The following is a 15939-nucleotide window of genomic DNA, read 5'->3' on the forward strand; positions in this document are numbered from 1 at the left end:
CACTATCCCAACAGTCAGTGGGTGTTCACACAGTGAAAAAGCGTCGTACAAAAACCTCCCTCAGTCAGACTGAACTGACTGCTGCAGCTGGAAGCTACTGCAGACACTGATACAGTTCACTGAACCCACATTACACTATCTCACACACTCATATTTCATTGCAGATTCAAGCTTTTGGGAAGAATGAAATCTTGTCAAAATATCATAATGAAAACACTTTCCGGACAATGATCGTCTTGGTGGAAATCAGTGAAGTTCTCCATCACAGCCTCTCGCCATTCGTTCATAACCTGTTATGGTTTGATCCAATATTTGTAAATGATAATAATCCCATTTCCTTAACAATGAGGAAAGAGATTGTCAGTGAACCTTTGATAAGAAATGTCTTGGTTATGACCTTTGACCTCAGCCTCATACAGGATCAAATCTTTCTCAATTATATCATCTAAAAAGGAAATATGAAAACACAAATCAGCATCATAAACTTTCATAATCACTGATTCCAACATCATCCCTATCTATCTATCTATCTATCTATCTATCTATCTATCTATCTATCTATCTATCTATCTATCTATCTATCTATCTATCTATCTATCTATCTATCTATCTATCTATCTATCTATCTATCTATCTATCTATCTATCTATCTATCTATCTATCTATCTATCTATCTATCTATCTATCTATCTATCTATCTATCTATCTATCTATCTATCTATCTATCTATCTATCTATCTATCTATCTATCTATCTATCTATCTATCTATCTATCTATCTATCTATCTATCTATCGACAAGACACAATCATAGATTCATAGTTCAGGGTTTCACAAAAGGTTAGAGAGGATTTGTGGCATTATTTTATTAAAGTATGTATATATCATCCTATTTTAACTTTTAACATATAGACAGAGTAGAGTAATATTGATCTGACTCATTTCCTGCCTGAGTGTCCTTAAGCTGCTCTGTCTGAATCACTTTGGATGAGCTAAAAGGCCTCTATTAATGATTTGAAATCTGATGCAGTACCACAATATGTTCACAAGAGGGCAGTATTGATTTATAGCTGTACAGACAAGACACTGCATGGGTAAATGCAACCAGCAACACCGATTTGAGACCAATGTGGAAGTACACAGCAGCTCTCAGGACTAATTAACTCTATTACTATTAATATCTCATCCCACTAGCCGAACATTCAACCTCAAGTACAGTTTCACAGAAGTGCTAGAAGTGCTGTAGACTCTGACTCTTGTGTCTACAATTAGTATAAGACAAGTAGAGACAAGCAAGGAGAGTATAGAGGCATGTCACATTTGTCTTATGAGAGGTGATGTAAACGACTGGGCCATGTAACATAAAATATGTACATCACTACTGTTACAATGAGACAAAGCCAGTAAGATTTAGTCATTTAATATAATACCATACGAGAGTAATTGTGCTTGCTGTTAAATGCTTGTTTTATGTAAAGCACATTGAGTTGTCATTGTGTATGAAATGCGCTATATAAGTAAAACTGCCTTGCCTTGCAATAATGTGTACAAAAACAACTTATTGGATGAAAAGGCCTTTATTGTTTCAAGGTACAGTTAAAATCAGCATTTCACTGCAAGCAATAAAAAAGAAAAAACAAGAAAAATGACATGAGTGAGAATTGCAGAGATCAGAGTGAGAGCAGTAGCAGAGTAAATCCAGTAGCAGAGTCCAAGTGAGTCAGATCAGGACTGGGAACACTGGTCTCTCCTCAGTGTCACTGACAGTGGAGTCTGGGAGCTCTGGGTGGCCTCGCAGATCACAGAGCCCACCTTCCTCCACTGGTCTGCAGTGAGCCTCAGGGTGCTGCTCCAGCTGTAGAGGCCGTCCTTCTGCAGCACCGCGGGGCTCCTGCTCTGCTCCACGCTGCTGCTGCCGTCCACCTTCCAGTTCAGACTCCAGGCCAGACTCCAGTCTGAGGGGAAGCCATTGTTAGCCAAACACGTGAGCGTGGCCTTGCCCTGGTCCAGCTCCTCAATGGAGGGGGGCAACACCGTCAGCGTGGGACGGGCATCACCTAGAAGACACCAATCACATTAGAGGACAGGGACCACACAACTGTCAGTAAAACAGCAGACAGACAGCGTTACTGTGTGAGAGTGGATTTTCCCCTTTAAGGAGTTTGTGTCTGATGTCTTTTCTGCTCCACCAGTCACTCACTCACACATTGTTTCACTTCCCTTTAAGAAACCTCTCATGCAGATCAGCACAGAAACACTCATCGTACAGTTTGACCTGAAATATATCAAACTACACTGCAAATAAAACAAGAACATTTCATCACTTTCTTCTCAAAATCATCAAATATTTGAACAAAGCGTTACATTACAACACTCACTGGAAACATAACCAAACACAGAAGATGAATTGACCACCAGCTGATTTCAAACATCACTAAACAAACTGTTCAAATGACTTCAAACTAAAATTGAAACAAAATAGAGATCAGAAATTTGGCACATTTTCAAACAAACTTCTTCATCATCACTCTGCTCAATTTAATTTGTACAAATTAAATTTCACCCTTTAAAAAAAAAAAAAAAAATGTTGGGATGAAAAATTAAAAATGACTCTTAGACAATCATTAAAAAATGTATCTAAATTTTCATCTTTTCTACACGTTAAGTTATTAAATTTCAGTATGACGGGAATGTGAATAGAAACCTTTAGTGAATCTGCTCTGAGTTATCCTCCATGATAAAGGAGGAGAAATACAAACATGAATATTAAAAGTGTTGTAAATAAAAACTATACTTTTATCTGCTGCAAGCATTCAGAAACTTAATTTTTAACATAACTTAACAATATTATATTTAGTATTTGAACAGAAACTTACTTCCAACATCCAGTCTGGTTCCTCCACCAAAAGTCAACCACAGTGATACAAACTCATTGAGTCGTCGTACAAAAACCTCTCACTGTAGAGAGACACGGCTCTCTGACTTTGAACACTGAACTAAAACTACAAGCTCTCAAAATGCAGCTTCACCATTAAAATTTTGAATAATATTTTATCTTCTGACTCAATGTTTTTTTTTCTTTACAATAAGTTTCTGAATTTTAAAGGCAAAAGTGGTCTTTGTCTCTAAATGCAAGTTCTTTACAAAAAACAGTTTTATATGAAAGTGGACACGAAAAAACAGAATCATAAAAAAGCAATACAAATAAAATAACTCCTGAAATGATAAATAATTTAAACATTTGACTTACTTCCAACATCCAGTCTGGTTCCTCCACCGAACGTGTACCACAGTGATACAAACTCATTGAGTCGTCGTACAAAAACCTCTCACTGTAGAGAGACACGGCTCTCTGACTTTGACACAAACAAACTCACTAAAATTAGACTCTTGTTTGGAACATTTTTAATGTAATTTGACAACTGACAAAAACACAGTGACACACATTTTATATGTAATTTTATCTAAAATGTTCATTTTTATTGAATTTATATTTTTTCTGGTAATAAGTTTAAATATAATGAATTACATTCTAAAAAAGAAAGCTGTCAATTCACATGAAGTCCTAACCACATTAAATTTATCACTGACAAATCCTAATCAATATTCTGATCAATTGATTGATCCATTGATTAAACAGCATCATCAGAGTAATCCAAGTCCTTGTTGGAGTCAGTCAGAGCATTTCCATAGAGAGTCACTTTGCATCAGCAGCACCATGCTCCAGTGCTCTGGGAGAGTTTATAGTCCTGAGAGTTGAACACTGGATGACTGACAGCTTTCCTTCATGACAACAGAAGCCACAGAAATCCTCCTCATCAAAAACATGACTTTGATCTCCATCCTCATCTGGACTCTCCTCTGCTGCTGTTTCACAGGTAAAGTCCAGAGAATCAAACTCCTCTCCTCTATGAACATCCGTCCCTCTGAAATGAAGCCCACAAAACCATGATGCTGCTTTATATTTTTGTCTCTTTATCCTCAGAGTCCAGAGGCCAGTACACAGTGACTCAGCCTGCAGCAGTGACATCTACTCTGGGAGGATCTGCAACCATCAGATGTAGAGTCAGTCAGGATGTTTATTATGTGAATGTCCATGAGCAATACTGGTACCAACAAAGAGATGGAGAAGCTACTAAACTTCTCATTTACTATGCTACCACTCGAGCATCAGGTATTCCAGGTCGTTTTTCAGGCAGTGGATCAAAATCTGACTTCACTCTGACCATCAGTGGAGTTCAGGCTGAAGATGCAGCAGTTTATTACTGTCAGTGTAATCACATGATTAATAGCCGACGTGTGTTCACACAGTGAAAAAGCGTCGTACAAAAACCTCCCTCAGTCAGACTGAACAGAAACTGAACTGAGCTGGAAGCTACTGCAGAGACTGATACAGTTCACTGAACACACACACACACACACACACACACACACACACACACACACACACACACACACACACACACACACACACACACACACACATACACACACACACACACACACACCTTTCAGATAAGGCATTCACAAAATCATATCTGTCATCAAGTGTAACAGATAATAATTACAGTATCTCTCATGATCGGTCTCACTGTGGTACAAACACAGTCACAACGTTGTACTGATGACCTGATAGAAACTGAGAGAACAAAGTATAGTTACATTACAGTAAATGAAAGTTCAAACCTTGTTTAGTTTTTTATTAAAGCATATGAAATGTCATGTGAAGTTTTGCACTGAGAACATCGGATTTCATAATGATTGAAATACACTTCTGTATTTCTGTAGGAGCTTCCTGTCTCTGTTGCTCCATCCACATGCTGTGATACAGAACAATATCGTACAGAGCTGGATAGAGAGGACATGTGAAGGACACCATGTAGCACAGACTCACTGCTTCTGTTAAAATATTCTCATTTCATCTTTAAGTTTGCAAATCTTTAAAGAAAATACCATAATGTATGAGTAAAATGATGACTGTTATGACCCTCTATATGAGCATATTACAAAGAAGGCCAAACATAATGAAAAAGTCCAAGATGCCAAACATTGAACCAATTTATTAAGAAAGTAACCAACAACTTATAACAAAAACTGATGGATCAGCCAAACTGAACACATAAAAGACACACAGACCAGTCCACAAAGGGTCAAAGGGTCTGGGCTCTCCCCTCCAACCTAAATCAACAAAGACACTAAAACTCAGAAAACTGAACGACCAGACCCACCAAACAGACAGAAAACTAACAAAGATAAAGAACTAAAACATGGTAAAAACAACACAAACTGCTGCTGCCAATTCTGGGAAGTGGAATAGAGCATGAGACAAATTTCTCCCCCTCTGCATTGACCATTCATCAATCAGACTGGATCAGGATTTAGGAGAAAACACAGAAAATTATAAAAGGAAATTCATGCCATACCAATCCTATCCAGCAGGGGGGAGTATGTAATAGTGACATAAAATGATAAAATCCTTCTTAACTTCTCTAGAGACAAAATCAGTGTCTGAAGACTCATTTAACACAGTAACATGTGACAGCAGATATTAGTGTAACAATATGTTTAGACACATTATTTGATGAATAGATCTTTATCATTTACAGATGGTATCAACATTACAGCAAGCAATAAAAATAAATAATTGAAACCGTGATGATTCTGTTAATCAGTCAGAGCATTTCCATAGAGAACCACTTTGCATCAGCAGCACCATGCTCCAGTGCTCTGGGAGAGTTTATAGTCCTGAGAGTTGAACACCGGATGACTGACAGCTGTCCTCCATGACAACAGAAGCCACAGAAATCCTCCTCATCAAAAACATGACTTTGATCTCCGTCCTCATCTGGACTGTCCTCTGCTGCTGCTTCACAGGTAAAGTCCAGAGAATCAAACTCCTCTCCTCTATGAACATCCGTCCCTCTGAAATGAAACCCACAAAACCATGATGCTGCTTTATGTTTGTGTCTCTGTATCCTCAGAGTCCAGAGGCCAGTACACAGTGACTCAGCCTGCAGCAGTGAGATCTACTCTGGAAGGATCTGCAACCATCAGCTGTAGAGTCAGTCAGAATGTTTATAATTCAAATCATTTGTACTGGTACCAAGAGAGAGATGGAGAAACTCCTAAACTTCTCATTTACTGGGTTACCACTCGAGAATCAGGGATTCCAGATCGTTTTACAGGCAGTGGATCAAACTCTGACTTCACTCTGACCATCAGTGGAGTTCAGGCTGAAGATACAGCAGTTTATTACTGTCAGAGTCAGCACTATCCCAACAGTCAGTGGGTGTTCACACAGTGAAAAAGCGTCGTACAAAAACCTCCCTCAGTCAGACTGAACAGAAACTGAACTGACTGCTGCAGCTGGAAGCCACTGCAGAGACTGATACAGTTCACTGAACACACATTACACTATCTCACACACTCATATTTCATTAAGTGGATTAATCAACGCACACATTTCCACTTTTAGGAAGAATGGAAATGTATAAAAATATCTTAACGAAAGCAGTTTCTGGACAATGATTGTGTTTGTGGAAATCAGTGCAGTGGTTCTTCCATCACAGCTTTGCACCATCCGTTCTTACCCTGTTACGGTTTGAACCAAGGTGTTTTAAATACTTATGATCACATTTATTTAACAATGAGGAGAGAGATTGTCTGGAAACTGATGATAACAAATTTCTTGGTTATGACCTTTGACCTCCGTCTGTGTGGATCACATCTCAATTATATCCTGTTAAAAAAAGATATGAAGAAACAAATTACTATCAGAAACTTTCAAAATCATAAATTCCACCTTCAAAACATATTCAAAAATACAGTCTGGTTCCACCAAAAGTCCACCACAGTATTGAAACTCATTGAGTGGTTGTACAATAAAAAAGTAATATAAAATAAATTTGCCCAAACACAAAATCTTGAAAGTAAATACAAATAACATTGAGTCATTTTGTGTAGTATTCTGACACATTGATTGATCCATTGATTAAACAGCATCATCAGAGTAATCCAAGTCCCTGTTGGAGTCAGTCAGAGCATTTCCATAGAGAGTCACTTTGCATCAGCAGCACCATGCTCCAGTGCTCTGGGAGAGTTTATAGTCCTGAGAGTTGAACACTGGATGACTGACAGCTGTCCTTCATGACAACAGAAGCCACAGAAATCCTCCTCATCAAAAACATGACTTTGATCTCCGTCCTCATCTGGACTCTCCTCTGCTGCTGCTTCACAGGTAAAGTCCAGAGAATCAAACTCCTCTTCTCTATGAACATCCGTCCCTCTGAAATGAAGCCCACAAAACCATGATGCTACTTTATGTTTTTGTCTCTGTATCCTCAGAGTCCAGAGGCCAGTATACATTGACTCAGCCTGCAGCAGTGAGATCTGCTCTGGGAGGATCTGCAACCATCAGCTGTAGGACCAGTCAGAAAGTTTATTTTGGGAGCAACTACCATTATTTGGCCTGGTTCCAACAGAGAGATGGAGAAACTCCCAAACTTCTTATTACCAGGTCTACTTATAGAGAATCAGGGATTCCAGGTCGTTTTACAGGCAGTGGATCAAACTCTGACTTCACTCTGACCATCAGTGGAGTTCAGGCTGAAGATGCAGCAGTTTATTACTGTCAGAGTCTTCACTATCCTAACAGTCAGTGGGTGTTCACACAGTGAAAAAGCGTTGTACAAAAACCTCCCTCAGTCAGACTGAACAGAAACTGAACTGACTGCTGCAGCTGAAAGCTACTGCAGAGACTGATACAGTTCACTGAACACACAGACACACATTTAGTTGCTCTTGAAGTTATCCACAGTGTAGAGTTGAAAAAGTGATTACATTTGTGTTTAATTTAATTATTAAATGAATTGTGGGCCTGTAAAAGTCACCAATACAGGTGGGACATGAGGACTTTTTCAGGAAAGTATTAAAGACCAGACAATGACACTGTGGACCACTATTGATCCAGGGAAGTCAAACACAAATGAAAATGAAGTAATAACAGTTAACATAGAAGAAATAAATGTGTGAATGATCATCTTCATCTTAGCTTGAGGTAAATGGATCTAAGTTAAATAACAAATCACAAATAGAAAGAAACAGAACTCAATCAAACACTTCACATGTTGGTAAAGAGTAATATCAGTTCAGAAGAGACTCCTACATTACTGATGGTAGATTTAAAAGATGATGAAATAGAAACATCTGAAAACTTTAATAAGAAAGAAGAAAATGCATCAGCGTCTCAGACATCTGCTCAGACTGATACCTCCATAACATTAGCTTGATGATATCTGATTATACATCTCTAAACCTTCATCCTCCCTTCTTTCAGTTCTTACTGTGATACAGCAACTTAAATGTCGACACTCTCTTCCATCTTAAGTGTAGAAAGAAGTCAATTTAACATTTTACCCAATTAAAATTAAGTTTTTTAATTCAAATATATTCCCGTGATAAACTAAATTAAAGAAAATGTATTGTCTGCATCTACAGTCTAAATCAATATTCTTATTAAATATATTTACAGGTATGAACTCCTTTATCTGACCCTTCCTCTCAAGAGACATTCAATAGATTTTAGTAGATTTAGCAGATAATCTCCCAAAAGTGTTGTTGACATTCTCATTTTGGGCCTTTTTTCCCAAATGCCTGTTTTAAAAATTAAAGCCAAACACACATTTTCTCAAACAGAATCAACTTTCTGTACCTGCTTGATTGAAGCCAAATACAGTTCTGTACTCCATGTTTTTATCTTTTATTCATACTCCATTATGTCTCCAGTTGTTTAACTAGTCAAAGCTTTTTGGGGGGAAACAGCATGATATGTTGAGGACAGCTCCAGTTGACTGACTCTGTGTGTTTGCATATCTGTCCTGCCTCTCTGCTCCCAGCCGTTAAGAGGCCAGTGTTGATCAGTGGCTGTCTAGACCTTTCAGAGCCACTGACACGCCGCCAGCACAATGATGATGTCACTGACTCTACTGCTGGGCACCCTGGGGCTCCTTGTTCAGGGTGAGACTCTCTGCTGAAAACTTGGCTTCAGGATGCAACCAGGTTCATCACAATGATGTTCTGCTGTGATGGAGAAACACTGAAACAAGCAGCATTTACCTTCTTCCATCTATTCTCCATGTTAAAGAAATGATACTCTTCTGTTTTCATGTTGATCATCTTTCTCCAAGCTGGATTTGTCTCAATGAGCCTTCTCCTCTTTTTCATGGTTTCCAGGTTCATCAGGAGAAATCATCCTGACTCAGTCTCCTGGATCTCAGTCTGCTGCTCCAGGACAGACTGTCACCATTGGATGTAAAGCCAGTAGAGGCATAAGTGATGACATTGACTGGTATCTTCAGAAACCTGGAGAAGCTCCTAAACTCCTGATTTATGATACAACAGTTCGTCAGTCTGGAGTTTCAGATCGTTTCAGTGCAAGTGTATCTGGGACTGATTTCACTCTGACCATCAGTAGAGTTCAGACTGAAGATGCAGGAGTCTATTATTGTCAGCAGCATAACAGCTTCCCGGTCACACAGTGATACAACGTCGTACAAAAACCTCCCTCAGCTGTAGAGGAACTGATCTGACTCAACAGCTGCACTCAGACCAAAAACAACAGAGGTTTGATATGAAAGTCATCACTTATTACAGCAATAATTATATAATTATACTTTTAGTTATTGAAAGTAAGAATAGTTTTAAAGATTATATTGTTGATACAGTGTCAGAACAGGATCACATGCTGTGATACAGAACAATATAGTACAGAGCAGGACAGAGAGGACACATGTGAAGGACACCAAGTAGCACAGACTGTTTCTGTTAAAATATTCTAATTTCATCTTAAACTTTGCAAATCTTTTTCTTTTAAATACCATAGTTTATTTGTAAAATGATGACTGTTATGACCCTCTAAAGGAGCTCTTTACAGAGAAGGCCATTCAAAACATTCAACCAGTGTATTAAGAAAGTGAATAGCAACTTCAAACAAAAACTGATGGATGGGATAAACTGAATAAAAGAAGGGAAGACACACAGATCAGTCCACAAAGGGATGTAGGATTTTAAAAACATTATAAATGTTGAAATATTCTCATTGCATCTTTCACTTTGACAAGCTTTAAACGTACAATATGTGTGTGAAGTTGTGAAATCAAATGATACAATTCTAAACTCAAAGTCAGAAGAGTCATTTAACACAGTAACATGTGACAGCAGATATTAGTATAACAATATGTTTGGATACAATATTTGATGAAAACATCTTTTTCATTTTCAGAGGGCATCAACATTTCGGCGAGATATAAAAACATTGGGGAAAAATACATGTTTAAAAAAAAATCATCTTATATTTAAATACATACAATCCTACTGAAAGAGCTCACAGATGTTAAATTAATCATTATTAATCAGATATCACTTTGATAAATCCTGACTTTTACATGATTGTATTTTAAACTTAAAACCAGTATATATGTTTCTGACGAAATTGTTGGCGAAAAACTGAAAAAGGCTGAACAATTTAAAAAGACAGAACAATTACTTTAGTGTTAGACTTTGTTATGTAGATAAACACTGCCTAAACATCTCAATGCCTTTTTGCACCAACATTCCCATCATTTAATGCTTCTCTTTGGGCATTAGCTAGCAACAATCCAATCTCCCTTTTTATTATTATATTTTTTGTGGATGTTTTTCAGACATAGACACCTTTATTAACAGTAGAGAGACAGAAAATCATGGAAGAGAGAGGGGGATGTGACATTCAGCAAAGGTCCTCTGGCCAGGATTCTCTGGCAAGGTCTGCTGCATATGTGGCATGCACCCTAACCACTCAACCACCTGCGCACCATACCTTCCAACATTTTATTAGTGGCTTGCTACACTGATTTAGCCAAACTTCATTAACTTGCCTTTTTTTGTGTTTTATTCTGACACATTTAATGATCCATTGACAAAACAGGCTCAGAGTAATTCAAATACTCATAAAGTCAGTTAGGGCATTTCCATAGAGAGCCACTTTGCATCAGCAGCACCATGCTCCAGTGCTCTGGGAGAGTTTATAGTCCTGAGAGTTGAACACTGGATGACTGACAGCTGTCCTTCATGACAACAGAAGCCACAGAAATCCTCCTCATCAAAAACATGACTTTGATCTCCGTCCTCATCTGGACTCTCCTCTGCTGCTGCTTCACAGGTAAAGTCCAGAGAATCAAACTCCTCTCCTCTATGAACATCCGTCCCTCTGAAATGAAGCCCACAAAACCATGATGCTGCTTTATGTTTTTGTCTCTGTATCCTCAGAGTCCAGAGGCCAGATCACAGTGACTCAGCCTGCAGCAGTGAGATCTACTCTGAGAGGATCTGCAACTATCAGCTGTAGGACCAGTCAGAAGGTTTATGATACAAATCGTTTATTCTGGTACCAACAGAGAGATGGTGAAACTCCTAAACTTCTCATTACCTATGCTACCACTCGACAATCAGGTATTCCAGGTCGTTTTACAGGCAGTGGATCAAACTCTGACTTCACTCTGACCATCAGTGGAGTTCAGGCTGAAGATGCCGCAGTTTATTACTGTCAGAGTTTCCACTATCCCAACAGTCAGCGTGTGTTCACACAGTGAAAAAGCGTCGTACAAAAACCTCCCTCAGTCAGAGTGAACAGAAACTGAACTGACTGCTGCAGCTGGAAGCTACTGCAGAGACTGATACAGTTCACTGAACACACATTACACTATCTCACACACTCATATTTCATTAAGTGGATTAACAGTTTGTAGATTCCCGCTTTTGGGAAGAATGAAATCTTGTCAAAATATTATAATGAAAACACTTTCCGGACAATGATCGTCTTGGTGGAAATCAGTGAAGTTCTCCATCACAGCCTCTCGCCATTCGTACTTAACCTGTTATGGTTTGATCCAAAATATTTGTAAATGATAATAATCCCATTCATTTAACAATGAGGAAAGAGATTGTCAGTGAACCTTTGATAAGAAATGTCTTGGTTATGACCTTTGACCTCAGCCTCATACACTATCAAATCTTTCTAAAATATATCATCTAAAAAGAAAATATGAAAACACAAATCAGCATCAGAAACTTTCATAATCACAGATTCCAACATCATCCCTATCTATCTATCTATCTATCTATCTATCTATCTATCTATCTATCTATCTATCTATCTATCTATCTACAAAACACTATCATAGATTCATAGTTCAGGGTTTCACAAAAGGTTAGAGAGGATTTGTGGCAATATTGTATTAAAGTATGTATAACATCCTATTTTAACCTTTAACATATAGATAGAGTAGAGTACAATTGATCTGACTTGTTTCCTGCCTGAGTGTCCTTAAGCTGCTCTGTCTGAATCACTTTGGATGAGCTAAAAGGCCTCTATTAATGATTTGAAATCTGATGCAGTACTACAATATGTTCACAAGGGGGCAGTATTGATTTATAGCTGTACAGACAAGACACTACATGGGAAAATGCAAGCAGCAACTATGATTTGAGACCAATGTGGAAGTACACAGCAGCTCTCAGAACTAATTAACTCTATTACTATTAACATCTCATCCCACTAGCTGAACATTCAACCTCAAGTACAGTTTCACAGAAGTGCTAAAAGTGCTGTAGACTCTGACTCTTGTGTCTACAATCAGTATAAGACAAGTAGAGACAAGCAAGGAGAATATAGAGGCATGTCACATTTGTCTTATGAGAGGTGATGTAAACGACTGGGCCATGTAACATAAAATATTTACATCACTACTGTTACAATGAGACAAAGCCAGTAAGATTTAGTCATTTAATATAATACCATACGAGAGTAATTGTGCTTGCTGTTAAATGCTTGTTTTATGTAAAGCACATTGAGTTGCCATTGTGTATGAAATTCGCTATATAAATAAAACTGCCTTGCCTTGCAATAATGTGTACAAAGACAACTTATTGGATGAAAACGTCTTTATTGTTTCAAGGTACAGTTAATATCAGCATTTCACTGCAAGAAATAAAAAATAAAAAACAAAAAAAACCGACATGAGTGAGAATTGCAGAGATCAGAGTGAGAGCAGTAGCAGAGTAAAACCAGTAGCACAGTCCCAGTGAGTCAGATCAGGACTGGGAACACTGGTCTCTCCTCAGTGTCTCTGACAGTGGAGTCTGGGAGCCCTGGGTGGCCGAACAGATCACAGAGCCCACCTTCCTCCACTGGTCTGCAGTGAGCCTCAGGGTGCTGCTCCAGCTGTAGAGGCCGTCCTTCTGCAGCACCGCGGGGCTCCTGTTCTGATCCCAGCTGCTGCTGCTGCCGTCCACCTTCCAGTTCAGACTCCAGGCCAGACTCCAGTCTGAGGGGAAGCCCTTGTTGGCCAGACATGTGAGCGTGGCCTTGCCCTGGTCCAGCTCCTCAATGGAGGGGGGCAGCACCGTCAGGGTGGGACGGGTATCACCTAGGAGACTCCTAAACTCCTGATATATGATGCTCAATCTCGTCAGTCTGGAGTTTCAAATCGTTTCACTGGCATTGGATCAGACCCTGACTACACTCTGACCATCAGTAGAGTTCAGGCTGAAGATGCAGGAGTCTATTATTGTCAGCAGCATAACAGCTTCCCGGTCACACAGTGATACAACGTCGTACAAAAACCTCCCTCAGCTGTAGAGGAACTGATCTGACTCAACAGCTGCACTCAGACCAAAAACAACAGAGGTTTGATATGAAAGAAATCACTTATTACAGCAATAATGATAATTATACTTTTAATTATTGAAAGTAAGTATAGTTTTAAAAATTATATTGTTGATAGAGTGTCAGAACAGGATCACTGTGTTAGAGTGAGTCTTACTCAGACTCAGAATCAAACACAGTTGAAGAATCACATGCTGTGATACAGAACAACATAGTACAGAGCAGAACAGAGAGGACATGTGAAGGACACCATGTAGCACAGACTCACTGTTTCTTTTAAAATATTCTAATTTCATCTTAAACTTTGCAAATGTTTTCTTATAGATACCATAGTTTATTTGTAAAATGATGACTGTTATGACCTTCGAAAGGAGCTCTTTACAAAGAAGACCATTCAAAACATTCAACCAGTGTATTAAGAAAGTAAATAGCAACTTCAAATAAAAACTGATGGGTGGGATAAACTGAAAAAAGAAGGGAAGACACACAGATCAGTCCACAAAGGGATGTAGGATTTAAAAAAATTATAAATGTTGAAATATTCTCATTGCATCTTTCACTTTGACAAGCTTTAAACGTACAATATGTGTGTGAAGTTGTGAAATTAAATGATACAATTCTAATCTCAAAGTCAGAAGAGTCATTTAACACATTAACATGTGACAGCAGATATTAGTATAAAAATATGTTTGGATACATTATTTGATGAAAACATTTTTATCATTTACAGATGGTATCAACATTTGGGTGAGAAATTAAAACATTGAAAAAACAACACGCACAAAAGAAAATAATTAATTTCATATTTAAATACATACAGTCCTACTGAAAGAGCTCATAGATGTTAAATTAATCATTATTAATCAGATATCACTTTGATAAATCCTGACTTTTACATGACTATATTTTAAATTTAAAACCAGTATATATGTGTCTGGTGAAATAGTTGGCGAAAGACTGAAAAAGGCTTAACAATTTGAAAAAGAAAGAACAATTACTTTAGTGTTAGACTTTGTTATGTAGATAAACACTGTCTAAACATCTCAATGCCTTTTTGCACCAACATTCCCATCATTTAATGCTTCTCTTTGGGCATTAGCTACCAACAATCCAATCTTCCTTTTTACCTTCGTCATATAAGGAATCATGTACATAACACATGCATAAGTGTAAAAAACAAATTGGATGTCTAGATTTACCTTCCAAATTTTTATTTTGTTTTGTGATTTTTTTCAGGCAAAGACTCCTTTATTGACAGTAGAGAGACAGAAGATCATGGAAGAGAGAGGGGGATGTGACATTCAACAAAGGTCCTCTGGCCAGATTCGTACCAGGGTCCGCTGTGTATGTGGCATGCACCCTAACCACTCAAGCACCTATTAGTGGCTTGCTACACCGATTCAGCCAAACTTCATTAACCTGCCTTTTTTTGTGTAGTATTCCGACACATTTATTGATCCATTGATTAAACAGGCTCAGAGTAATCAAATACTTATAAAGTAAGTCAGGGCATTTCCATAGAGAGCCACTTTGCATCAGCAGCACCATGCTCCAGTGCTCTGGGAGAGTTTATAGTCCTGAGAGTTGAACACTGGATGACTGACAGCTGTCCTTCATGACAACAGAAGCCACAGAAATCCTCCTCATCAAAAACATGACTTTGATCTCCATCCTGATCTGGACTCTCCTCTGCTGCTGCTTCACAGGTAAAGTCCAGAGAATCAAACTCCTCTCCTCTATGAACATCAGTCCCTATGAAATGAAGCCCACAAAACCATGATGCTGCTTTATGTTTTTGTCTCTGTATCCTCAGAGTCCAGAGGCCAGTACACAGTGACTCAGCCTGCAGCAGTGAGATCTGCTCTGGGAGGATCTGCAACCATCAGCTGTAGGACCAGTCAGAATGTTTATAATAACAACTACTTATTCTGGTACCAACAGAGAGATGGAGAAACTCCTAAACTTTTCATTAAACATGCTACCACTCGAGAATCAGGGATTCCAGGTCGTTTTACAGGCAGTGGATCAAAGTCTGACTTCACTCTGACCATCAGTGGAGTTCAGGCTGAAGATGCAGCAGTTTATTACTGTAAGAGTTATCACGAACCCAACAGTCAGCGTGTGTTCACACGGTGAAAAAGCGTTGTACAAAAACCTCCCTCAGTCAGACTGAACAGAAACTGAACTGACTGCTGCAGCTGGAAGCTACTGCAGAGACTGATACAGTTCACTGAACAC

General features: G+C 38.5%; 7 gene segments (V, D, J or C); 5 read left to right on the top strand and 2 right to left on the bottom strand.

Annotated features, from left to right (window-relative positions):
- Positions 1–1724: 1724 nt before the first annotated feature.
- LOC128374618 (Ig kappa-b4 chain C region-like) lies at positions 1725–4579 on the bottom strand. The segment is given in 3 exon segments: positions 1725–2056; positions 3250–3301; positions 4568–4579. Coding segments are annotated over 3 exon segments (396 nt in total).
- Positions 4580–5821: 1242 nt separating this feature from the next.
- On the top strand, positions 5822–6303 carry LOC128374619 (immunoglobulin kappa variable 4-1-like). The segment is given in 2 exon segments: positions 5822–5873; positions 5981–6303. Coding segments are annotated over 2 exon segments (375 nt in total).
- An 826-nt stretch (positions 6304–7129) lies between these two features.
- Positions 7130–7675, top strand: LOC128374621 (immunoglobulin kappa variable 4-1-like). The segment is given in 2 exon segments: positions 7130–7236; positions 7344–7675. Coding segments are annotated over 2 exon segments (423 nt in total).
- A 1262-nt stretch (positions 7676–8937) lies between these two features.
- Positions 8938–9538, top strand: LOC128374712 (immunoglobulin kappa variable 1D-13-like). The segment is given in 2 exon segments: positions 8938–9014; positions 9231–9538. Coding segments are annotated over 2 exon segments (360 nt in total).
- A 1551-nt stretch (positions 9539–11089) lies between these two features.
- On the top strand, positions 11090–11626 carry LOC128374622 (Ig kappa chain V region 3381-like). The segment is given in 2 exon segments: positions 11090–11196; positions 11304–11626. Coding segments are annotated over 2 exon segments (414 nt in total).
- A 1501-nt stretch (positions 11627–13127) lies between these two features.
- On the bottom strand, positions 13128–14837 carry LOC128374623 (Ig kappa-b4 chain C region-like). The segment is given in 2 exon segments: positions 13128–13481; positions 14829–14837. Coding segments are annotated over 2 exon segments (363 nt in total).
- Positions 14838–15355: 518 nt separating this feature from the next.
- On the top strand, positions 15356–15837 carry LOC128374624 (Ig kappa chain V region 2717-like). The segment is given in 2 exon segments: positions 15356–15407; positions 15515–15837. Coding segments are annotated over 2 exon segments (375 nt in total).
- Positions 15838–15939: the final 102 nt, after the last annotated feature.

Source organism: Scomber japonicus, chromosome 15 (genome assembly GCF_027409825.1).
Source record: "Scomber japonicus isolate fScoJap1 chromosome 15, fScoJap1.pri, whole genome shotgun sequence".
Lineage (NCBI taxonomy): Eukaryota > Metazoa > Chordata > Actinopteri > Scombriformes > Scombridae > Scomber > Scomber japonicus.